Source organism: Perca flavescens, chromosome 9 (assembly GCF_004354835.1).
Source record: "Perca flavescens isolate YP-PL-M2 chromosome 9, PFLA_1.0, whole genome shotgun sequence".
Taxonomy (NCBI): Eukaryota; Metazoa; Chordata; class Actinopteri; order Perciformes; family Percidae; genus Perca; species Perca flavescens.
The window spans coordinates 7,514,193-7,541,120 of NC_041339.1; the positions used below are offsets into that span (position 1 = coordinate 7,514,193).

The following is a 26,928-nucleotide window of genomic DNA, read 5'->3' on the forward strand; positions in this document are numbered from 1 at the left end:
AGCAGCTAGGCGAGCATTATAACGTGTGTTACAAAGTGACGCACGTTTGTCACGAAAGTAAAGGCTGGACTACAATAGAGCTGTTTGGAGCGGTTTGTGAACGGTATTTTCTCTGGAAGATGAAGTCCCTTTGGGCTTTTTCACTTTTTAAACCTATAACGTGCACAAAAAAGATACATAACACAATAAAGGAAAGGGAAAAATCCAAAAAGCATAATATGAGCACTTTAAGACCTTAGCGAATGTTGGCAATTAATTGCGGTTAAACAAAGAAACTGCGAGGATTTAAAACAAATTGACAATTAGACATTTATGTGAAAGCATTTCGACACACCTGTGATTTCATAAAGTTGTTGACCTGTGGTTTTGTGTTTTTCGTTTAGATCTGGAGTATGAAGCAGGACTCGTGTGTCCATGACCTGCAGGCCCACAGTAAAGAAATCTACACCATCAAATGGAGTCCCACCGGCCCTGGAACCAACAACCCCAGCGCTAACCTCATGCTAGCCAGGTGAGTGTCTGTGTGGGTTACAAGCAACACAGCATCGGTTAGCAACCGTTTGCTAGTTAGCTAGCCGAGAAGCTCTCTGACCCCGTTTGTCCCCCGTCTCTCCCTCCCACAGTGCATCGTTTGACTCCACAGTTCGTCTTTGGGACGTGGAGAGAGGCATCTGTATCCATACGCTGACTAAACACCAGGAGCCGGTCTACAGCGTGGCCTTTAGCCCCGACGGGCGACATCTGGCCAGTGGCTCCTTTGACAAATGCGTGCACATCTGGAATACACAGGTAGGAAGAGAATGGGAGGGACTGTGTGTTTGTGACGTGTAGAGCGTAGGCCGGTTACATACTGGATGCGTGGCGTGAGCGTGTCAGCTGCGTGGCGTTAGGTTAGAGCTCACACACTGCCTGCGTGACACGCTCGAGCCGCGGCGAAAACGCGGGCCTGCTAGAAATGGAGCAGACGCCTATTTTTCACGCAACACGCAAGCGTGTTGGAAGTGTTTCCAGGCAAAATAGAATAGGAAAAGATGTTTATATGTCATTTAGACACAAATACATATTAATAAATGACATGTTGATGTTTGAAAGCCTCTAGGTTTTGATATAAATGCAGATATAAATGTAAAAAAAAAAATGATTTTCTAATATTGCACCTGTCAATACAGAACGAAATATTCTGTAGCCTATTTTGCCGTCAACACTGCCGAAGTTGTCTTTGCTGTAATCAGATCAGTATATCTTTATGTTTAACATGGTATTTCATTTTATCAATGGGAAACATCCATGTGTACAGACAAGGCTAGCAGCAGCAGCAGCGCCGCGTCAGACACGTTTCTGGTGTGTAAAGACAGAAAAATCCACGCAACAGAAACGCCCCGCTCACGCCACGCAGGGAGTGTGTAACCGGCCTTAAAAACGGTGTCAGCTCCCTTTTTAACTGAAAGCCACGGAGATGGAAATCGTTTTGGTCAATCGGCAGCTAGTCCGCTTTCTTTGTGTTGGAATTCTAACCTCCGGGTGATTCATGAGCACTACGGTTAACTGCTCCTCAGATCTCTGCAGGGTAAATCCAGACAGCTAGCTAGACTATCTGTCCAATCTGAGTTTTCGGTTTCAGTTTTTCCACCCCGGTAAAACCAGCCTAAAACCTACCTAATTTCTGTCCCTTCACTCTGTGCTTCTGTCTCTCCTGCTGCAGACGGGCGCTTTAGTCCACAGTTACAGAGGGACGGGGGGGATCTTTGAGGTTTGCTGGAATGCAGCAGGGGACAAAGTGGGAGCCAGCGCATCAGACGGATCTGTAAGTATACACCGGACTGACTTCTGTTTTGTCTTTAATGTGGGGGGTCTAGACAGCTAGAGTGTGGTCTAGACCTACTCTGTGTTAAGTCTCCTGAGACAACTCTCTCTTGTTGTGATGTGACACCATAAATAAAATGGAAATTGAATTGAAATTGACTGTTTGGATGGGCGTTTCTAGCTCTTTTTTCTTCTTTTTTTTTGGTGACAGTTTTTCAGTCCCACAGATTGATCTCTGTCCTCTTTCTGTCCCAGGTGTGTGTACTAGACCTTCGGAAATAGTGCTGCTGTTTGTTGGAAGCCATGGACCGACCGTGAATGTGTACATAGCCAAATGACTGTCCCAGCCTGCCCTGCGTACTGCTCGCGCTTACGACTATTGGCCCCGCCGACCGACAGACAGGAAGCAGGAAGCAAGCACGCACCCACCCGACACAGCAGGTCCAGACACAGGGATGAACAGATGGATGGACAGACAGACAGACAGACAGACAGACAAACAGACAGACGGAAGGATGGATCAACGGGCGGATGGAAGCGCCCCTCTCTATCTGTACAGACTCTTACAGAGATGCAGAAGGGACGCAGTGGGGAAAAAAAAGTAAAAACTGATAGACAAAAAAAAGAAAATGAAAAAAAAAAAAGTTACAGATCCGTATATGTACCAAAATTTGGAAGCTATTTTGCTTTTTTGATCTTTAAACCATGCTCATTGTCATCAAAATGAAAAACAATGAAAAAAGTGTTGATCTTTGTTACTAGTTGGATCTCATTGTGCAGACATATCAACTTCTCCACCATAAAATAGGATGGCACTTAGTTTTTTTTTTTTATTTCCAATCCCTTGTTTCAATGTTTTTATATTTTTTATCTTTGGGAGAGGGGACGGGCTGGTCAGGTCAAGAGTTTTAATATTTGAAGAAGTACACGCAGACAAACACACGGAGACATTCAACACCAAACAGTTCTGGAAAACTGCGTCCTCGTCAGGATCGTCAGGCTTCTCCCGTGGTTCAGTAGTGGTTCTCGCAGTCACACGGTTAACCTCAAAATGCAGTAGTTCATGTTTTGTCTTTTCTCCCAGAGGACAAACTCTGGATTCTCCCCCCCCCGTACCCCCACCCCCGTACATCCACTGGGACGCGACACAGATGATGTCCATCTAGATGCTTTAAAAACAGCTCCTCTGTGCACTATTTGATCTAGATGGTTTTTTACCCACAGTTCTCCTCTCTGGACCCTTCGGCCATAGCAGTCACCTACCTGCGTGATGGAAGAAAAATAAAGAAAAAAAAAAAAATAAGAAGCTTGGTCCCAGCTCACATTACATTCTGTCCTCAGCCAGTAGGATTCCAGCTGTTTTTTTGTTTTTTCTAACCCTTTACTAAACGGCATTTACTCAGCATCTGTAAGACTTCGAACGTTTCTAATCGTGATTCACCCTCAAAGGCCTCCGATCACCAAACACATGACGCCTTGAAAGTGTGGTGGTGAAAAAGTGAAAGTGTAGTTCCACTTTGTAGGTTTTTGCAGATTCTCAGAGTTAGTTGCTCTGGAGGCAGAAATAAGCTCAGCGACTAAAAGACAAACACAGCGGGTAGAGCCAAAGGAAAATCCACCGAGTGAAAGAGGCTGACAGTTTTCCGGACTCTAGAGCTCCGCTCTGTTGCTGCATTTGCACAAAGACGAGAGGACATTATTCTGTAAGCATTTCTGAGCATTCCCACGTTATCCTAGTAGCCTAAAGCTCTTTTTTTTTTTTTCTCATTTGTATTTTTATTTGTAGATGTTGGTTAACAAGTAAAAACCAAATACCAAACGGTTAGAATAGAAATTGCAATATTTACATATTGCCAGCAGTGGCAGCTTTGGGGTCATTTTGCAATGAGCTTGACACATTTTTTTTTTTTCTTTCTTTTCCGACTCTGAATCACAGCTGACGTTAACGGTTTCGCTCATTTGGTCGATCACAATGACGTAATAGTCTGAACATATCGACGCGAACGCAGCAATAAAAGGGCATTCCTCATTCCCTGTACTATGTAACAAACACTAAATAGGTCACTTTGTAGTGACATTAAATTAGGATTTTTCAATGCTCTAATGTTGCATTATCAGCAACAGGTGTAGTGTCCCACGACTAATGTGTACGTATCCAATGCGACTTATTGTGGGATTACATTCTTTTTCTTTTTTTATAGAGCATTCTGATTCTCCGATGAAGTGTTTGTGAGTACCACGGCTGGGACGATATGCTTTTGTCCCGATTCAATTCTTTCACGATACGTGGGTGACGATTTGATTTGCGTTTCGATTTATTTATTGCGATTCTAGTATTGTGGACTCGATTAGTATTGCAATTTTCTTTTCCTTCTTTAACAAAAAAAGTTGAATAACCCACTGTTAGAGACACAATATCATTAGACATTTCTTAAATAAAAAAAAAAAGATTGTTTTCTAAGAAGAATGCACATCACATGTCAGTCAGTCGAACGTTTAGTTTAGTAAAGAAGAACCGAATGTTCTGCTTTCGGCCTGTTTTGCTGGAAGCAGATACAATGTAGTCGCCATCACCGGTACCATATTAACAAAAAAGATGTAGGCGAATCCTTGGTTAAATATATATTTTATTGGTATTGTATTTCCACCAAAATGTTCAGATTTGCCAGTTTGCTAACTTTTCTACCGGCGGAATGGCTCTGTGTTCCTTGGCTCTGCCCTGTTGAAAGTTTAGGTCAAACAAAAACGTCATTATTCCAGACGAGCTCTGCCTCCAAGACTTGTGAAATTTGAATCTGCTCATATTTTTTTTTCCCCCACTGTTTTAATAGCATAAGCAGCCACTGATCCCTGGCATAGGGAGGGCTCCAGTGTGACTTTGGGCTGCCTTTACACAGGAAGAGAATTCTGTATGTTTTCCCCTTCAGGCTCATGCCTGGGATAATGCAGCCTATCATATTATTTTGTTTCTTCTCTTGTTGAATCTTACTGGCTGATCTTACTGGCACACGGTTGCTATTCCCAATCGAGCTCAAAAATGGATCCAACATTAAAGCAATATCTGGACTTTTTTTGAAATTTTTTTGTCTGTTCTTTATTACCAGCTACTTGTCATATTGTGGCGCAATAACTTCACTGCATTTAGAGGACATGAACAGATCAGATCTAAGGTATCTAAAGGTCAATGTAAAGTCTTTTCATCTACAACACGACAGTCTTGGTGAATTAAAACATGTCAAGCTGTACATTCAATGGAATTTTAATGATCTCTCACCATCAATGGTCCACCACCAAACGTCTGCTCCCATTTGACTCCGAGGTTCCTTACCGACAAGACATTTTATACTCTTTTGAAGACAAATTTAAAGTTACATTTTTGTAATTTCTTTGTAGATTTGAAAAAAGAAATGTGAATTGATGATTTATTGGCACTGTTAATTTACATGTTCTATACATTTGAAAAGATTTCATTTTTGTTACTTTGATGCTATTGCAAATAGGAAAGGTTGACTGTGTAATGTAAGGCTTACTGAGCTGAGCTGTCATTCTAAAGGCACCTTGCCTGGGGAAGAGTTGTCCCAGGAGAAAATTACCACTAAATTTGTCTGTTTTAATAAAGAAAAGTTTTAGTTTTTCTTTCTGCTTGAATCTTTTTGGGAAGCTTTGTCCCAGAAAATGACTTCCTCCTTGGCTTACACAGAAGACAATTCAAAAAAGAAAAGAAGGAAAAAAAAAGTTACTCTTTAAATTGAATAAAAATGTAATTTTTCAATCAAGCCAAGACTCAAGGGAATTCTTCTTGTTCCCCCTGTTTTCATTGCTATATTTTGGAGTCATGGAGAAAGTTGCTCTGGAAGCAGATCCAATCTCATTGGTTGAATATGGATTTATATTTGTGTCTAAATTGTCAGTGCACTATGGGACATTTTGAGCACAGAAAAAGCTTGTTTTGCACATTCTGTTCACCCCCCCCCACCCCAAAATCATTTCATTTAAAAACACAAAAATGTATCTTTGCTCAGTAAATGTGTTTTGGTTGGTCCACATAATTCAAATTCCTTGCTCTGCGCTCTCAAACCCTTGAGCTCCCTGTGTCTCTTGCTCCTACATCTAGCTTAGTAGGATCACTGGTCACTAAGTAGGTAAGGAAGCACACTATTAAACTATAATTGAGCAAAATATCTTTATCTGTGCTAAAAATGTCCTAAACCTCAGTGACCGGAGCCAAATAACAATTTTTATTTTTTTTTATCTGGGAATATTAGACCGAAACAGTGAAAAGGCCAGTCAAATCCTCCAGAATCATCATGGATTCTTAAAGCTTTTCCCATATATTTTAATTGGATTTTCATCTAACAATTCAGGTGAAAGCTTCAGTTTGGCTTCCCTCTGAGGTGTAATTAATCTAAAAACATTACATCTGCCTCCAGAACTTTGTCCAACTACAAATCAACTTTATTTTCTTCTGCATTCCCTTGTAATACATTGGAAATTTCTACAAACTTAGAGATTCCTTCGGTTCCTATTCAGAGTCCTGTGAATATTGAATATATTTTTTTTCTTTCTTTCACCCCTGTGTTTAAAGCACTTGAGCCAACAGACAAACGTAAACATGGCCAAAGTCGCTGAGTCAGCCTTCATCTGTTCCGCCACAACAGAGCATCATGTCAGCCCAGCATCTTTCCCATTGGGGCTCTCAAAGAATTTGTCTGTTTTTTTCTTTCTGCAACTTTCACATCGATTTGTTATCATTTAAGTCCTGATCAGTGAAACAAAAGTCCAGAATAAAATATATTTTGATAAGAGTTTTGCGTTTTTATTTGTGTGTGTGTGTGGAAATGCTTTGTAGTGTCGGTGCTGAACTAACAAAGTACTTGTGTCAGTGACAATCGTAAATCCATGTTTTATTCATGATAAAACACAAAAAAAGAATGGCTTTAAATGGTAACTACCATTTCTTTCAACCTGGACCCTATTTTCCTGTGCTTTTGTGTCTTAGTGACTGATGGGAACAACAATCAAATACTCCAACTTTAAAAAAAAAATTCAATATATTCTGAGTTTATTTTCCCTGTAATATCCCGACCTTTTTTCTCCAAATATTTCATTAGACATTGTTCCATTTATTAAGCAAGACAAGCTACAATGTAAGTTAATTCTCCAGCTTGTATTTACCTTCATAAAACTGCTTGTTTTGCCACTGACAGGCTCAGATTAATAGTCTAAGTGTCTGACAACATTATGAATAGGATCCCTTCAGAGATACAGTTGTGTTCAGAATAATAGTCCAACATCACTAACCTCATAAATCAATTTTTTTGGTGGAAGTGATATTTCTACATGGCAAATAATTTACTAGGAAGTGTTGTAGAGACATAGAAAACCAACAGACCCAACAGTCATGATATGCATGCTGCTCATTCTGTAAAATTGAATCTGTAATTGAAAGGGACATGTTCAAAATAATAGTGTTGTGTTTCACTTAGTGAGGTGATTGATTCTGTGAAGACACAGGCGTCAATTATGGCCCATATTTAAGGAAGGAATGAAGCAAATGTGCATGCTGATTATAGTGCATTTCACACTGAAATACTCAGCAAGATGGGTCGTTCTTGTCATTTCACTGAGGAACAGCAGACTTTGATTAAAAAGTTGATTGGAGAGGGGAAAACATATAAAGTAGTGCAGAAAAACTATAGGTTGCTGGATTTTGAGCATTATTCAATTTTTGAAATCACACTGCTATTATTTTGAACACAACTGTAGACCTTTAAAACCTCTTTGAGACCTTTCTGTTTAACCAGAAACAGCTCTACAGACGCTAACGCTGAACCCACCAGACTTTTAGCGTGTATAGAGCCAACATATGTTTACATGTAAATCAGTAAACTATGTGTTTATGTTTATTTCAACCCAAACTACAGTTGTGATGGTTGGAAAAGTGGAAAGACGACCCAAAACGGCTTTTCCCACTTTTATTTAGTTTCTGTCGACTTTGAATGAAGTGTATTTTTATGATGCTAAAATCACTGTTTATTTACACAGAGTCTGGTGGGTTTAGCGAGCGGAATTTCGCAGATGTTTATATGTTTAAAAAAAAAGGATTTTACTCTTTAACAGAAAGGTCGACCTCCTTAGAAATCCTTTCAATAATGTTGTCAGACACTTAGAATATTCATCTGAGCCTGTCAGTGGCAAAATGAGCACTTCTGTGAAGGTAAATACAAGCTAGACAATTGCCCTATTAACTACATCGTAGCTTGTTTTGCCTCTGCCGACTGCAGCGATCTCGCTTAATACTGGACCAATGTCAAAGATTGTTGTTCCCATCAGTCACTTGGACACAAAACCATATGAAAATAGGGTCCAGGTTGAAAAAATAAAACTGTAGTTATCCTTTAATAAACCAATAAAACATTGATTTCAAAGAGCTTGAACCTCCCTCATGTTCCTGTCCTCATTCTGGTGCTTTCTGTGGTACACAGCAGACACAAAAAAAACTAAAGAGGCATGCTTCATTCTCAGTGTATGTTTTCAAAGCGAGGGATTTTCACAGTAGGAGAAAAGAGACTATTGTGTACTGTAGTTAGTGACCTGCAAACATTGGAATCCACAGCTCAGTTATTTCTCTTTATGTACAGGAGTTGATACTACGGAGCCCCTAAGGGGACATTACATGATACTTTCTGGTGTGCACGCAAAAGTAAGTATGTGAACAGACTAATGGGAAACCTCTCAGTCTAACTTTACAGGGTACTGATGCAGAGTGGAGAGCAAGCAGCTCCCCCTGGTGGCTCATCTGCAGTACTTATGCTTCAGCTTTTATGGTGACGAAGAATGAAAGAAGATGAAGGTGAAAGGAGTCCTCTGAGGGATCACTTGACAATTTACCCAAACAGTAAAGAGACAGTTGTTAAGTTGACTAATTTCATGATAATAGAGCATAATATAATATACATTTTCATTTAAAGAAATGCCATTTTTGTTCTTTGCATAGTGCATTGATAGGGATTTAAAGAGCCCCTATTATGCTTTTTGTTATTTCCCCCCGATATAGTGTGTTATATAGCTTTTGTGTATGTAATAAATGTACAAAGTACAAAAAAAACCCCACATTTCACTCCAAATTGAGCTTCCTCCCCCACAGACATCCCACTGTTTCTCAACTGCCTGAAAATGGCTCGCCCACATTCCTGTTTGACATTCCTCAATCAGTGATGTCACTGATTGAGAAAGCCAGCCCAGTTTTTTTGTTGCTGCCTGAGCATGCACAGCCCGTCCAGTGGCTTGTTTGAATTTGGTTGACCAATCCCAACAGAGTGGGCCAGCTGACCAATCAGAGCAGACTGGGCTTTTCAGGAAGGCGGGCCAAGAGCTCAGACAGTGTTTCAGGTGGCGGCAATGCAGCAATGGGCAGTATGAGAAACATAATATGTTTTTTAAACATCAAAGCATGTAAACCTATTCTAGGAGACCCCAAGAGTACACATATGACACTGAAAATGAGTATAATAGGGCCTCTTTAAACTATAGTTTATTATATAGTATTTCATTAAAACTTGTATGATAAAACCAGGGACCAGATGCATTACACTCTGTGTAAATTCAGGACTAAAACTTTGCATTTCCTCAGATTTATACAGCAGGAAGCAACCACAGTTGCAGAGACAAATAAAAGAGGGCGCCCTGTTTGTTATGTTGCCATGGGAAAGTGGAGTGCAAAAATGGCCACCGAAGACACCTTCATAAACTACGGAAGAGGCCATATGTGAAAAAATGTAGTTGAGTTCTGAGTTTAATCTAAAAATTCTGAGAATAAAGTCAGAACTCAAATACATTTTTTCACACGTGGCCCTAATCCTCTTCCGTAAAAAAAACAAATAAAACTTATTTTTCAAAATGATTGAAGTGTATCAAGAGCTTGATAAGTGGGAATACAATATAAAAGCACTTGCGAAGCTTCTGATTTTTTTTTTGTTGGCAATCTTCAACTCCTCGTGGACCGTCTCTGACGTGGCTGCTTGAGGATCAGAGCAGGACGGAGACGTTGGCTGCTGTTCCACTCCCAGTCCCAGTGTGGTTGTGTGGCTCCTGACTGTGGCTGTAGAAAGGCAGGAAATGAGCCACTTCTGCCAAGGTCTGCAGGACGTCGTAGGTTACTGCAAACAGGAAGTAGGTGGGAAGCAGCCAACTGAGGCTGAAGACACAGTCACCTACTGGCAGAGGGATCGCAAGGTGTCTGAAAGGACGAGAGAGAGAGAGAGAGAGAGAGAGAGAGAGAGAGAGAGATTTTAACAATGCCAGATTTCAAAGAGCTGAATGTCAATTCAAAATCAAACATTCTCCTGGGAGAAGGGGACAGGGCTTGTCTTGCTGCCCAATATATACAAACATGCCACAACCTGAGGGACAGTGAATAACACACACACACACACACACACACACACACACACACACACACACACACAGAAAGATCCCAGTTTAAATTTGACTGTCTTTAAGTTTTATTAGTATTTACTTTTAGTTTCATATTGCTGTATAACTTTTTTTTATATTTGCCATACAAATAGATTTATATAATGATATAAACCCATACTAATATTGTGTTAATGTGCATATAACCATTTGTGTTTTGTCTGATGCTTTGGCAACATTGTTATTGAAAATGTCATGCCAATAAAGCCCCTTGAATTGAATTGAATTTCGACCACAGACTCAGAAAGACTCTGAGCAGGTACAGGCTGAGTGGCCACAGTCAGCCTGTACTTCCTGCTTCAATGTAGCACATATACTGACATCAGTTATTTATGAAAATGAAATGTAAACTCCCAGATTTTGATACACTCTCTGACCAGACAAAAATGCAACTATCTACTTGGAGAAAATAGTGTGAGCGCTGTAGAAGCAGCGAGATATGTGAGTGCATGTCACAGCCTGAGAGACAAGCAGCACAACACCTAACATCTGTAGTTCATCTCCCCACAGTTTACTCTGCCTTCTCATTTTTCTACTTCATGTGTTTTTCATGTTTTTTATGTTTGCTTTTGTCTTTGTTTTTTTTCTTACATTTGACACTATATTTTAGTTTACTCAGTGAATTGTATGTATCTATTTCTTCTCACATTATTATCCTTGATGCTTTGGTTTTTCGTGACTTGCTAAATTCTACGATGGCTCAGCTTTTTTGCTGACTATTTTAAGCTTTGTATGGGAGAAAGCTATATGAGACATGCAATAATACAAAGTTAATTGACTTTTTTTGTTAAATAAAAGCATGTCAATAAACTCAACATGCCTGGCCCTTATTGTGATCGTCATTTCCAGTGTGGCCCTTAGTGAAATTGAGTTTGACACCCCTGGCCTATAGGAACGCTCTCTCTCTTTGAAATGACCTGTGATTGGCCAAAGTCTCCAGTCACAGGCTAGATTCTCTTACGCCTAAAAACAGAGCCAAGAGGATTTGCAGGAGTCTAGTTTTCTCTCAGACAACTTGAATTACAACATGCTGAAAGATAATTATGGATTTTTTGTCCAACAGCACCAGAAACAAATTGCCATTGCCTATGGGCTTTAGCCAATAGTGAAATTAGAATATCACATTTTTTGGACTCCCAAAGAATTCTATATTCCTAAAATCCAAGTTAAGCTAAGACTCAAACAAATACAAAAATGACTCTTAATATGCAGAAAGGTTTTTTCAAATGCAAATCATGGTCACATGGCTTTTCACATTATAGCTGGCCTTAGTGGAAAATGTAATATAGTATATACAGTAAAGCTCAAACCAAAGGAACATAACAAAGGACTGCACGATATTTTGACTAATATTGCGATTGCGATTTGATTCACGATATTGGAAGGAATGATCATTTTTGTATCATTATTCTCATTGTCATTGAAATATATACAAAAAAATGATTATAGTGTGATTTTTGCGAGGATCTGTCGCAAACAAAGATATTCTCTTCAGTCTGTAGGATATGCAGCACCACAATACTTCATTCAAAATGGTTTGACACATATTTTGCTTAAAACAAATATTGTGCCCCCCACCCCTGCAATTTGGTTATTGCACTAGTCCATAATGTGATTTTGATAACATTCCGATTTATTGGGCAGCCCTAAAAGGAACATAAAAACACGAAGATTTAAAGCTGTGTGCATTGTTGGTCAAAGTGAGCTCCGTCTTACATCTGCGCCTGCACTCTGGCAGCCGTTATTTAAGGAGGTGAAAACAGCAGCAGTAGTCACAGGAGTAACAGTACCACATTTAGTACTAATCACAGTAATATACATAATACAGATATGTGTTTACATTTAAATAGCACATATTATGCTTTTAGTCTTTTCTGACCTATAAATGTTGTTGTAATGTTGTGTTGTCATATTAAACGATACCAAAGTGTAAAATAATGAGTTTCATGTATTTAGACGTGAGCAGCTCGGGTTAGCTCTGCCCAGAGCTGAACGCTCGGATTTCATTGGGTCTTAAACTGCGTTCCATTTGTACTCCGAAGTCGGATTTTCCATGGTCAAAGTCAGAAAAACGCCCGCCTGACCTCGGATTCACCAAGTTCAAAATCCAACATGGCTGCTCCGTGCATCAACAGTAGTAAAAGCTGTAGTAACATACTGTTTACCAGCACTTCTTCGGGTGACTACACACGGCAGTAAGCATGATCGGTCCGCATACAGTAAAAGGAAAGACTTTGTTACCTTATTTGACAGATATCTATGCATTTAGCTGTTATTTCTGACAATTTGATAAACAAAAATGTATATTATGCTTGAGTAAATCAAAACCCCAATTAACAAAACTGGTTAAAAAAAATAATGTTAATACACTCTAAAAACTCCTGGGTTATTTCTTCAACCCAGTTTCTGGGTTATTTGTGTTGGGTTAAAATTATTTTTTCAGAGAGTAACCATTTTCTGGGTTATAGGGCTAATATTTTGACCCAATTCCTGGATTGTTTGGGTTGCTGGGTTATTTTTCAAAGAGTAACCCATGTTCTGGGTTATAGGGTTGTCTCTCTCTCTCTCTCTCTGTCTCTCTCTCTCTCTCTCTCTCTCTCTCTCTCTCTCTCTCTCTCTCTCTATATATATATATATATATATATATATATATATGTAATTTTTGTTGGAGGGGTGTATTTTATGGAGTTATTATATTATCATGTCAGCATAGTTTACAATATGAACAATCACACTTGTGTGTTGTGTACATTATGATAAAACAGTATCACCAGTATTTGTAGGAGAAATAAAGTGACACACCCTCTAAACATGGATATATTAACTAAGAAATAGAAGAAATAAGTTCATATTTTAAACCCTTGTCCCTATAACCACCGCACACTAGATGAGTAACTTAGTATTTGAAGTAATTCAGGAAGTGTGCATTTAGTTTCCATGCTTATTGTGTTTCCACAACAATGTTAGTGAGTAAATCTACTGAAATGGCCACCGCACCATAACAGAGGAGTGGAATACGTCAGATCAGAATGCAGAGGTTTAGTCACATATTTCATGGCTGTTAAAAAAAACAATGTCCATCTGTATGTCTTTGCTAAATGCAAACCAGTACAATACATTGTTGGGCAGGGTCATCCATTTCTTCCCATATCATTTTGGAGGCGTTAGGTTATTTGTGACCCAACTCCTGTGTTAAAAAGGGCCCAGGACCAACTCATTTCTGGGTTATTTCAACCCAGGGGTTTTTCTTTTGACCCAGAAGTTGGGTTATTTTAATTACAATGTTGGGTTATTTTAACCAAGAATTTGGTGAGGTATTTAACCCAGAAGTTGGGTTATATTATTTAACCCAACATTTGGGTCAAGTATTTAACCCAGAAGTTGGGTCAAAAAGAGTAACCCAATTTTCTGGGTTGAAATAACCCAGAAATAGTTAGTCCCTTTTTAACCCAGGAATTGGGTAAAAAATAACCCATAATGGACTATTTTTGACCCAGGAGTTTTTAGAGTGTATGCATCATAGCACAGAGACGGCACTGGTGAAAATTACTAACTTCAGACAAAGGACTTGTCTCCGTACTTGTCTTACTAGATCTTAGTGCTGCATTCGACACTATTGACCATACCATCCTGTTTCAGAGACTGGAACATTTAGTTGGCATTAAAGGAATCGCACTAAGCTGGTTTAAGTTAAGTTATTTATCTGATCAATCTCAATTTGTTGCTGTTAACGATGAATCCTACAGGCACGCTAAAGTTAGCCATGGCGTTCCACAAGGCTCGGTGCTTGGACCAATTCTATTCACCTTATACTGTATATACTTCCTCTAGGCAATATTATTAGGAAACACCCAATTATACCTATCAATCAAGCCAGACAAAACCAGTCAGTTAGCTAAACTTCAAGCCTGCATTAAAGATATAAAATCATGGATGACCTACAATTTTCAGATGTTAAACTCAGACCAAACTGAAGTTATTGTGCTGGGCCCTAATGACCTCTGAACCTCATTATCTAAAGATATAGCTACTCTGGATGGTATTGCCCTGGCCTCCAGCACTACTGTCAGAAATCTAGTAGAGTTATTTTTGATCAGGATCTATCCTTTAACGCCCACTTAAAACAAACCTCAAGAACAGCCTTTTTTTCACCTTCGTAACATTGCCAAAATTAGGCACATCCTGTCTCAAAATGATGCTGAAAAACTAGTCCATGCACTTGTTACCTCCATCAGGTTGCTCAAATAAGTCCCTTCTGACAAGAACTAAGAAAAGAGATCATATTTCTCCTGTATCAGCTTCTCTGCATTGGCTTCCTGTAAAATCCAGGATTGAATTTAAAATCCTTCTCCTGACCTACAAAGCTCTAAATGGTCAAGCACCATCATATCTTGAAGAGCTCATAGTACCTTATTGTCCCATTAGAGCACTGCGCTCCCAGAATGCAGTTACTTGTGGTTCCTAGAGTCTCTAAAAGTAGAATGCGAGCCAGAGCCTTCAGCTATCAGGCTCCTCTCCTGTGGAACCAGCTCCCAATCTGGGTTTGGGAGGCAGACACCATCACCACATTTAAGAGTAAACTTAAAACTCTCCTCTTTGATGAAGCTTATAGTTAGGGAGTGAGGAGTTGCAGTGTTCGCCTAGACTGGCGGGGGAAGGTGTATAGCTCCACTGACGACTATGAAGAGAAGCAGAGTGTGGCACCTAAATCATAGTTGCAGCTGTTCCCGTGGTCCTGCTCCGCGCCTTGCTATGCCCTGCTACACCCCGCTACGCCCTGCTACATACTGCTACGCCCTGCTACGTCCTGCTATGCCCTGCAGTGCCCTGCTACACCCTGTAATGCCCTGCAGTGCCCTGCTACACCATGAACTACTACAACTACCATTTCTAGTCATAGTTCAATTATATTTATTATGACTATTATTGCCACTGTTCATCACACCCCCAACCGGCACCGTCTGAAACCACCTACCAAGAGCCTACGTCTGTCCGAGGTTTCTCCCTAAAAGGAAGTTTTCCTCACCACCTGAGGTTTCTCCCTAAAAGGGAGTTTTTCCCCACCACTGTCGCACTAAATGCTTGCTCTTGGGGGAATTACTGGAATTGTTGGGTCTTTGTAAATTATAGAGTGTCTGTAAAGTGTCTAGAGATAACTTTTGTTATGATTTGATACTATAACTAAAATTGAATTGAAATTATCATTTTGGTGCTGGTGATTTTCCTTTGGGGCTGGGTAAAACCTCTAATGCGATGCGCCAAAAATTCCTCTATGCAAGAAAAAAACTTGACATTGTAAAAACAGAGGGACTTACTGGAATCTATCTTCTCTGGACTCTCTCAGCATGATGAAGACAAACAGTCCCACTTCAGTGTTGAGGGAGAACGAAACAACTTTGTCCAACATGACAATAAAACCCTGAAGAGAGAGAAGGAAAAACAACGGTGACTGGCATAATTCCAGGCGAGTACTCCTTCATCATCAATCTCTTATCTTCTTTAACCAGCACTATTAGTGTGTGTGTGTGTGTGTTTGTGTCATTTACCCTGGGATCACACACTGAAACGATAAAGATGACAAGGAATGCAAGCAGTGACATGAATCCTTTAGCCACGCTGGAAGAAAGACAAGAGAAGAAGAAGCATGGATTCAACTTAATTAGTCAAAGTAAATATCTAAAAAGAGTGTCAGATAAATCATACGTCACAAAACAAGCCTCTTCATCTTCATTTATGTGAAGGTGGAATTATTATTATTATTATAGTACTATCGTTTTAATAATGAGACAGGAAGACCGGCTCCACCGACCGGCTCCAAGTTTTGTTTAAAAGAGTAACTTCGTTTTTGTTCAACCTGGAGCGGCAGCGACAAAACAAGCTACAATGTAAGTTAATAAGGCAATTGTGCACCTTATATTTACGTTCACAAAAGTGCTTGTTTTGCCATTGACAGACTCAGATTATTTTGCTATGTGTCTGACAACCTTACAGGAAGGATTTCTTATTAGGGTGACCTCACTGTTTAAGAGTAACATCCTTTTTTAAACATAAAAACATCCTCAAAATTGCTTTCGCTAAACCCACCAGACTCCATGTAAATAAACAGTAATACACACTAAAAGTATTGCTTTTTTAAATGGAGTCGGGTTTAGCGCTAGCGATCTCAGAGCTGTTTCTGGTTAAACAAAAAGGTCCTAAAGAGGGTTTTAAAAAGGCCTATCTGTTTAGGGATCCTTTTTATAATGTTAGACACTTAGAATAATAATCTGAGCCTGTCAGTTGCCAAAACAGATCTTTTAGTGTTCCAAATTGACGATGCACATTTGCCCCATAGGGTTACATTGCAGCCCGGTCTGCAGCTGCCGGGTCACAGCGTTCTACCTTAATACTGCACCAATTTCAAAGATTGTTCCCATCAGTCACTTACACACAAAAACATAGGAAAATAGGGTCTGCCATTTTCACAGGGGACAGATCCTGCAGAGGCCACTTCCACAGAGCGCCTACTGATGTAATTACACTTCCAACATATTGTATGCACCTTGGAGTCTCAAATGTCACCTCAGGAGGTGCTTTGAGAGTCTCAAACCACCACCTGAGGTGACATTTTAACATGACATGGAAGGAAAATTAACTAATAGTTACCCTTGTGCTTTGTGTACTGTATTCCATTTGGATGTGTCACTCCCAATGGCCTGCTCTTGTGACTGCTGGTTCTCTGACATGACTCACTAATCATACACTTAAATTGAACACAGCCATCATCAATGTTATTACTCAAACCTGTGCTTTTACTGATGATGTCTGCTGTAAAAAAATAAGCTTGTTTTATACTTTTTATATTATAGTAAACTAAAACGGAAACTAAAACAAAAATATGCTGTAAAAAATGTTAAATGTTAAAGCTATAGTGCGTAGTTTCTGTCGCCCCCATGAGGCATGGCTTGAATGTAACGGACATTCATTATTATCAAAAAATTACGCACTAAAGCTTTAAACCAAAGATTAAACATCATGGATAAACTCCAACCATGTATTTTGTATGTATATGTAGCTACATACTTTGTAAAGCTTAGATCGGGCCCGAAAAATAAAGCCCGACCCTACCCGAGCCTGTGCACGTTGTGTCTGAGCCTAGCCCTGCCCGGCACATTAACTGTAATTATCAGCCCGAGCCCGATTTAAACCCGACAATTTTTTAATACGTGGGCCGTTATAACTGACATTCTCAGCTTATTCAGAATGGAATGGATTGCAAATGAATCTGAATGAAGAAATGTAAAAAGAAACTCGACACTAGCTCTATAGTGTGGGTAGCAACATAATCAAAGCTCTGGAACCATATAGGAGACTTTCTTGTCTCGATCACCTAATTAATGCTTTCCCTCGCCACGGTCTGCAGGCCAACAACGCACCCGATACAGGAGAGACCATATGTGCTGCTAAAGGACTCGTGAGATATCTGAAACAATCTGGCCTGGTTGCGCAATTATTGAAGACAGTGCTACAGATGGGGGAGACACGATTTAACACAGTTTACCTCACACTCAAGTCAGTGCAGGACATACACCCAGAGCTACGGGAGAAGCTGGAGAGGCATAGCTTTCTCCCCACCCAATTAGGCTAATAAAGTAATGATTAAAAAAACACAAATGCTTGATCAAAGGCCTGACCCGAGGATAGTGGCAGAAAATATCGGCCCGACCCGGCCTGCGGGTCGCATCGGGTCAAGTTTGGGCTTGGGCTCGGGCAAAGAAACTAAACTCTAACACTTTGAGAAATTATAACTCAAAATTAAATAAAAAAGAATTCTAAATTCTAAACTATTATAACCTTGTTGTGGAGGTGAGAGCATAAGCTGCTGCTGTGACATGTGAGCACAAACATTGACCCGTTTCACTCCTCACCCTCTTGCCGAGCAGATGTGCTCTTTGTTGGGCAGGTTTCGCTCCCAGGCTTTAGACAGCCACTCTAGTCTGCTGCTCCACACCGAGCTCACCAGACCATCAACTGAAAGAAGCACAACTAGTCAGTCAATACAAAACACTTTATGCTTAAATGAATAGTTTAACATTTTGGTAAATACACATTCTTGCTTAGAGTTTGATGTTAGAAGATGTAATCAATTAACACATTCTCAAGGTACGTGTCCATATACGCATTGTTTTCATGGATGGGATCGCCCGGTATTCAAAGTATTGCACGCTAGTGGGCTTGCCACCAGTTTCTCTTCACTGACCACTGACAAGCAAAGAAAACAGTCTACACCCTCCTACAACCGCAATGGCTGCAGCTGATTGGACGAACGCCTCACATGGGGCTGTTAGCTCCAGGATTTCAAAGCAGACCTTAATGGTGGCTCCGTCGGAATACAATCTTTTATTTTACGAAAATAGTTCAGAAACGTGTTTCTGAAAACATTTTAAGCGAGAAATATGCTATGCAGTTGCTGAATCTGTCTTCATTTTAACATCGGTCAGTTCAAAGGATTTTCGTCGGCTTTCGAGAGGCGTCGAGCCAAGCCGGCCGCTCCTTATTTGCAAAAAGCTGGCTGAATTCAACTTTATGCAAATGAAGAGCGGGCAACTCAAAGTCCTGCTTCTCCAAAGTCCCCTTGACGCTGGGAAGCATTAAAATGACGCTGACAATGGACACACCAATTCAAATCAATGCAATTGTATTTATAGTGTCAAATCACAACAGGAGTTATCTCAGGACACTTTACAGATAGAGTAGGTCTAGACCACACACTATAATTTACAAAGACCGAACAATTTCCCACGAGCAAGCATTTGTGGCGAGGAAAAATTTCCTTTTAGGCAGAAACCTCGGATAGACTCTTGGTGGGCGGCCATCTGCCACTGCCGTTTGGGACACAGAGACACAGATATAGATATATATGATGATATGTTTCGTAACAATTATAGCAGTTGGCATGATGCGCCGTGGCACTTACAGTAACAATCACCATCACTCCCGTTGTGTTAAAAAGCAACGCTTGGTCAGGTGCCTTTGGTGTTTATTGACGCAAAAAGTCTCCTTTAACGTCATATTTAGACGCGCTTGGTTGGGACTTTTGGCGTCAATTTTTGACGCTCTGGGTCGGGACATACGTTTAACTAACTGCAATAGAACCATGCATCATATTATATTTAACATCGCTACGCCCGTCCTGTTATAACTCCGGGCCCCCACCTAGGGGGCATGCCCCCAATTTTGGGAACCCTTTGGGCTTCCTTTGTGTTGGCCTTTTAAACTTTGGTGAATTTATGAGGACTATGGTCAACCTTTTCTCAAATCTCTGCAGGGTAAATTCAGACAGCTTGCTAGACTATCTGTCCAATCTGAGTTTTCTGTTGCTACTAAAAACTTTTGAACGTAGACATGTTCCACCAAAACAAGTTCCTTCCCAGAGGCACCGCTGCTTTTACCGGTGCTTAGCACCGCCCAAGACAATTGTGATTGTTTAAAGAAATGCCAATAAACCAGAGCACGTTTTTCTCCCATCCCAGAATGCTGTGTGGACTTTCCTCCACAGCGCCACGGTGGAGGAAGGTCTGGCAATGCGAGACTACTGTGGTTGCAACATCAAGTGTACATTAATGCTAAATGACTAAATCACATTCAAGCAGGAGTAAACTTACTGGTGTGTTTCATGGCAGATCCCATTACCAGGAAGGACACAGTGACGCTGATGGCTATAAACACCTGGATCAGCTCAGCCAGCCAGGAGTACGCCTTGTAACGTTCATTAATAATCTACATGGGTTGGTGAGGTGGGTGATGGATTTTGGTGGATGTTAAAAATGAGGACACAAGGGAGAAGAAGGGAGGCATGCTTTTGTAATTTAGTTTAGAACATATATAACCTAGTTTTGAAATAAAAAGGCACACTCAGTGTTTTTTTTATTGTGAGTTATAAGTGAAACATTGTTATGTAAATGTAGCCTCAGTCAGTTTGTTATACTAACGCCAGTATCCTCCCTTCACAGAAAATAGAAAAGAAAATCAGTAGCCTATTGTTTTTGTTCCTGTTGGTTCAACCAATCATAAAAAGGCCACATGGAAATAATGTTTTAATAAAATATAAAGCATGGAGACACAACAAGAGACACATTTCTAATCAGTAGGTTTTCCCTAAAGCGGAACTTTTGGCCAGACTGCACGCGCATCAACCCAAGCAGGTTCAGGTGGAGACCGTCAGACCGTGGCTGGAGTATTCTAAACTCTTTCATTTCATTCTTCAAGTGTAATCTCATGAAAAGACACTTAACTTGGGTTCCCATACTAATAGTCATAATCAGAGGCTGCATTTGTAGTGTATCTGTGTCAGCACAAGGTCCCTGTCTGTGACTCGGGCTGATGAGATTTTGATAAGAAATTGACCTGGTGCAGCTTTATTCTCCTGAGTTATATTCCCATTAAAGAGTTTGAGCAAGGCCGGCTCCATTGTGCCATCTCTGACTACCGATTAGTTTGGTCAGGCAGGTCCAGACAGCCACACCAGCTAATTGCTGCATGTTTCAATTAGCGGTTGTTAGCTTGGTAGGCACACTGTTTCCTGTGTAATTGGATCCAAACACAGACTGAACACATGCTGCTGCTGTTGACTTCACCACAAACCATTATCTAGCCCTGCATGTGGCCCTAGGGGCACTTATAGGCTTTAGCAGACATACAAACTATACTGAATTATGGCTGTTTAATAAGTACTTGCAATACTTGCAGTGTTACAGAGGTACTACGTGCAAAATGACTACCTTGCAATAGAGACTGAGACATGGACAGGATGAGCTCAGGTACTATCGGTTATTATTAAAACTAGGGGCCTTGATCGATCATTAAACACATTCACAACATATATACAGCAGGAGATTTGTGCAATTTGATTGTCTTTCTGTCTTTCAGTTAGCCTTAAAGAGGAAGAGGGAAAACTAAACAATGAAGCACATCTCTCAGATTCAGTGCGGATTGGGATATCTTAAAGGAACACGCCGACTTATTGGGAATTTAGCTTATTCACCGTAACCCCCAGAGTTAGACAAGTCGATACATATCCTTCTCATCTCCGTGCGTGCTGTATTGCTGTCTGACGGCTCCAGCTGCATCAGGTCAGCACAGAACATGCAGGTGAATTGTTCCAGCAATCCTACTGCTCCGAATAATATATAACGGCAACATGTTCCTATTTACATGTTGTGATTTATAGAGTCACAGCGGTACAAAAAAACAACGTAACATGAGACACAGCCGTCTTCTAACTGTAAACAAACCGGGAACTATATTCTCAGGCGGAAGAATATAGTACTTGGGCGGAGTGATATGCTCACAGCAAGCCTGTCTGAGAATATAGTTCCCGGTTTGTTTACTGTTAGAAGATGGCTGTGTTGTTTTTTGTACACTCTGTGACTATACAAATCACAACATGTAAATAGGAACATGTTGGCGTTATTTTGTCACAATTTGGAGCAGTAGGCTAGTTGGAACCAGTTACCTGCAGGATCTGTGCTGGGCTAAGCTAATGCTGGAGCCGTCAGACAGCATTACAGCACGCACGGAGATGAGAAGGGTATGTATTGACTTGTCTTACTCTGGGGGTTACGGTGAATAAGCTAAATTCCCAATAAGTCGGCATGTTCCTTTAAAAAAAAACTAAGCTGAACTGTTCCGCGAGGGTCCAGTGACACTTTGATTGCACATAAACAAAATACTTCCTCACAGCTGAACTGTGAACTTGTTAAGTACAGCATCAATACATTCAAAAGTGAGATATGAAGCTTAATTTAACTCTTGAATTATTTAAAAAACTGATAAAAAAGAGTTGACAGGCATTATGTAAATTATGAGTACTTCAATATGTATATCTTCCTTCTCTATCTCACCACTACAAACACACAAAAGGAGTGTGGTGTCCTTACCTTAGTCAATGGTATGGTTGCAATCTCTCCTGCTTTCTCAGACCTGAGGGGGAAAACACAGATAACATAACAGTTTATCTGAAGGTTACGGAGGAGGCTTTGGAACTGTAAGGTGCTCAGTCGTTAAGTGGCTTCTCCTCCCTTATCAATGACTTCTCATGTTTCATTAAGCAAATCTTTACCCTAGGAGAACCAGCTGTAATACCACTTCACCTGCACCAGCCTGAGGCTACATGAACACCGCTACGTTTTGGTTCGAAAACGAATATCTTTTTTGAAGTTTACACCTGGCATTCACACTGCTCAGGCGTTTCAGAGCCTCTAAACCGGAGACATTTGCAGGCACTTTTGACCCCGTTTTGGTTTGGAATCTCTGGGGTTGTGTTGCAGTCTCAACGGTGGGAAACAAAGACCTTTGGCAACACAGACACTGATGCCAATGTTTTGTCGCCTCATTGGGTCTTATCAATCATGACGTCTCGTTCTCTGAGTATACAGTACATGCTGCCTCCTGTTTACCCCAGCACGTGCATGCCCAGTATACAAGAATCTTCATGAGATATATGCATGTTAGTTTTTGGAGCTCAAAACAAACCAAAACGGAGCAATGCAAATGTAGCCTCAGAATAGAGACCTACATCTTTGCTGTCACTGGCTTTCTGTTACCCACATGGCCGAAGATACTGTGTAAATTCAGTGGAAACAAATAACTCATGTTGTGTCTGTCTTATAACATGGTTAAGATGAAGCATTTTCAGGAAATTGCGAGCTGTCCGGTCCATCCACTTTTTTTTTTTGCCGAGACCCAGTGTTGACAACCCCAGAGATGGACAATCTGTTTAGCCATCTCCCGGTGTCCGATGCTGCCTCGGTGGGGAGTAAAACAGATGGACCTTACGTTGGCTCTATGCTGCCAATGGCCTGCTGCTGATTCGGGCATAGCATTTTTGTTGTATGGTATCATAGCAATGACTACGACTCACAGCGCCAAAGGATTATTTCCAGTTCAAAAACCACTGTGGAGGGGCCATGCATTGCTTTTCCTTGTAGAAAAGAACTTAGGCCTACCAACAAAATTGTGTTTTATTGTTTTTAAGAGTTCCTAATCTGTAATTAAACTATGTGGCGTTGTCGAACAACAGTTTTAAGTGAATCAGCCCGTGCCACGCACATGCTGGGCACCCTGGCCAAACATGTATAAGGGAATCAGGTGGACCATTGCAGGAAGACCCAGGACTAGGTGGAGAGATTATATCTCCAACCTGGCCTGGGAACGCCTCGGGATCCCCCAGTCGGAGCTGGTTAATGTTGCTCGGGAAAGGGAAGTTTGGGGTCCCCTGCTGGAGCTGCTCCCCCCTGCGACCCGATACCGGATAAGCGGACGAAGATGGATGGATGGATGGAGGTGGACCATTGCATGGTCTGAGTTTCCCAGTGCAGCGCAGGGGACAGCATGATATGCGTTGCTGACTGTTGTGTAACAGTGATCCAAAATATTCTCCTCTTTGGTTGGACATTTAATAAACTGTCAGTATTTGGGGAGTTCATGGCTAAGATTACCTTTGTTGAAGTCACAAGGACAATAACAAGGGAATCCGGGTTATTCTACTCCACACACAGTATCTGGGTGGCGAGAGTGCGCTGGGCTTCCTGCATGTTGGCCTGCAGTGGAATGTAAACACCGACCAGCATGAATGGAGCAAACTCACGAGGGGAGTGGAAGGGTTTGCAGTTGATAAAGAAAGTTTCAAGATCAGGAGAACAGTGCTGTAGAATCTCTGTTACATCTTTACACCAGCCACTGTTAGTGTAGAAACAGATACCTCAACCTTTCGATTTTCTGGAGAGATCTGTGTCACAGTTCAAAGTTCAAGGTATCTTTATTATCCCCGAAGGGCAATTCGGTTTACAGCCAGCAGTAGGCTACATAGACAGCAAGCACACCCAAAAAAACACAACAAAATAATACTAGAGCTACATTTTAAGAAAGTAATTCTTTGAGGAAGAATGTATCTGCGCCCTGATGGTAGCAACATAAATTTGCACTCCAATGGATGGCTCGAGTCAGCCAAGATGGACTTTGTGTTTTTTAAGGACCTGTCCTGATTCAGGTCATGAAGGTTGTTCAGTGGCGTTCCAGCAATTTTGCTACACACCTTGGCAATGCCTTGCAGGCAATTTTTTTTCTGTTTGACAGAAAGTGATCCGTGCCAGCAGATAAAAGAACAGATTCTTACAGGAATACTGTCCCTGTAATGAAATAAATAAAGAAAACAAACAGAAAAAAACAACGAGCACCGAATTACCCGCTGTTGGCGCCATCTTGGTTCACATGTCAATTTAAGTACATTTAAGTACATTGTGCTGATGTAGCCTCTCTTTCACGCTTCACTTGAAGAAAACATTTGAATTCAGGACTTGTACTCTAGAGTACTTATTCTACCACTGCCAATACCAACATTCCCAGTTAGATAAAGGGTGAAAAGTAAAGCAAGACCAGTTTGCATGGAGCCCCCAAATCACTAAATCCAGGCCTGAAAAACACACCCAAGTCACCACTAATAATTTACATTTTGTTTAACTAATATTGTATTTAATTCCCAAATGTTGTCCAAAGGGATATTAGTCAATTGCTTTGACATGATAACGTTAATGTTAAAGAATGGATTTCATTAGCAAAGTAATTTTGCCAGCGTAACATTATTATTGTTATAAGTTCGTACGACGCTGTTCCTGTAGGCTATTCGCTTGTGCTCGTTGATTCCATGTAAGTGAAGAAGAGTTTGGTTGTACCATCAGTATATCCAGCATTGGCGGTCAGACGTACAAATGTTGAAATACGCTTAGCGGAGGTAATTTCCAAATATGCGTTTCAGTTGCTGCTTGACTCATTTGCGAAGCCAGCCCCCACGGCTGCTGCGAGCCTCATTGTTCATTCACAGTTTATAAATATTGAACGTGTTGGGTGTTGAAATTGCCCCAAATTCGATGAATGTAAATGGACTGCATTTACAGTATATAGCGCGTTTCAAGTCGCTAATACTGAAAGACTCAAAGGGTCCGCAGCTATACACCCGCCAAGTGTGAAGTAGATTGGATGAAAGGTTCTCGGGGTGTGCGAAGGACAAACAGACAGACAGAGATTCCTTGCTTTATAGTTAGATAACAGTAATCATAATATCATAAAGAGCTGCCCTCTACTTTAATTAATCTTCATTAAGAGGCATTGAAATAGAGCCTGGCTCTCTCTGTTTATCTAGTAGCTGGCCAGCTCCCAGCCTGCAGAGGGATCTCCTGGGGAGATACAAGAATACTATAGTCGTGGAAAATATTGTCCTAAATATTAAATGAGGCACAAATGGTTGTAAAACATATTGCAGGTCAGGGCTAAACCTATGAATCAGTGTTTCCATTTTCAACTCTAATTTTGGCCATTTGTCTACTGCTGTTGTAAAGTGCTGTAGCTTTCATTAGTTTTTTTCCTTCTGCTTTCCTTTGCCGCCCAGCTAACAGAACTGAGAACTTAACTTTAAAAGCCCCCTGCCTGGAACAATTGAAAGACTTAATACATTTAGAAACACAAACTTAAGGAGCAAACAGCACAAGTGCACATTGTGTATGTTAAATATGTTCCACAGCCACTGTGTGTGTTGCGGTCACATGGTCCATCAAAAAAATATTAACAAACTTAAATTTCTAGCAGTTGCTTCACCTTCATCTGCAACTTTGTGTCCCAGAAGGAGTGACTGAGTGTGCAGCAGCTGGTATAAAACACATGAAAATACATAAATATAAATACAAGATATACACACAGTGTTTTAAACAACTGGAACCAACCGTTACCTTATGAGAACGAAGAAATTAAATAAAATTACTGAGCTAGGAGCATCTAGCCTACACAGGGTAGGAAAAGTGTATGTCAGCCTTACAAAGTCAACCTAACATAATCAGCGATAACCATTGTTAGCATGAATATCAGCATCCATTACATCACCAACCCCTTTGTCAAAATCTCTGACGTCCTCAACACAAAGTCAACAGACTAGATGATAAATAGCCAAGCAAGAAATAAAGTAGCCACGAGTTCAATTTTGACTCCTCTCCTGGCCCGCATTCAAGACGGAAATGTATACCTGTTACTCCTGACCTGTGGACATCTGAGACGGGTGCCCAAGGGCAAGAACTGAAGTTCAGAAAATAAGGGGTGAGAACAGCATTAGCTTTCCAAACTATAAAATAAAAATGTAAATGTCCCCCCTGGGGATCAATAAAGTATTTCAAACTATCTGTCTATGCAACAGGTCTAATAATGTGCACTGTTGAACTCCCAATATCTTGTTGCTCATCCTCACAACTATGTTTAGTGCAGTTTTGGACTTGATGTTAAGGTTACCGAACCAACAGAGAAGGTCAGGACAGATTTAATATGAGATCTGTAGAACAGAATCATAAGGGACTTGTTGGCATGAAACTTAGACAGTTTCCTCAGCCAGTACAGATGTTGCTGGCCTTTTTTTTTACATAAAGCTTCAAAGTGGAAATTAAATGTAAGCCAGTTATCCACTATAGTCCCAAGATATTTATTTCTATAGTTTTCAGCAGAGCCGACAGTCTGTCCCTTGATCTTGGTTTCTCGGTTGGTGTTAGTAGGTCTAAGATCAAAGTCCTTAGTTTTCTGCACATTTAGGTGAAGGAATGCATTGCCCCATCAATCTACAAATTCATCAACTAC

At 40.6% G+C, this 26,928-nt stretch overlaps 2 protein-coding genes across 2 annotated transcripts in view; one reads left to right on the forward strand and one right to left on the reverse strand.

Moving 5' to 3' along the window:
• The window catches only part of tbl1xr1a (TBL1X/Y related 1a), a 66,871-nt gene extending 64,443 nt beyond the window's left edge, over positions 1-2,428 (forward strand). Inside the window, exons 13-16 of the mRNA XM_028587039.1 lie at positions 384-511; positions 624-789; positions 1,703-1,804; positions 2,059-2,428. Of these exons, the coding sequence (XP_028442840.1) occupies positions 384-511; positions 624-789; positions 1,703-1,804; positions 2,059-2,085 (423 nt within the window). The 3' untranslated portion in view covers positions 2,086-2,428. The remainder of the gene's footprint in view (positions 1-383; positions 512-623; positions 790-1,702; positions 1,805-2,058) is intronic.
• Positions 2,429-9,631: 7,203 nt separating this feature from the next.
• si:ch211-51h4.2 (uncharacterized) overlaps positions 9,632-26,928 on the reverse strand; it is a 97,164-nt gene continuing 79,867 nt past the window's right edge. The window contains exons 13-17 of the mRNA XM_028588046.1: positions 22,197-22,239; positions 18,186-18,288; positions 15,825-15,894; positions 15,594-15,697; positions 9,632-10,042 (exon numbers count right to left, since the gene is read on the reverse strand). Coding sequence (XP_028443847.1) covers positions 18,274-18,288; positions 22,197-22,239 — 58 coding nt within the window. The 3' untranslated portion in view covers positions 9,632-10,042; positions 15,594-15,697; positions 15,825-15,894; positions 18,186-18,273. The remainder of the gene's footprint in view (positions 10,043-15,593; positions 15,698-15,824; positions 15,895-18,185; positions 18,289-22,196; positions 22,240-26,928) is intronic.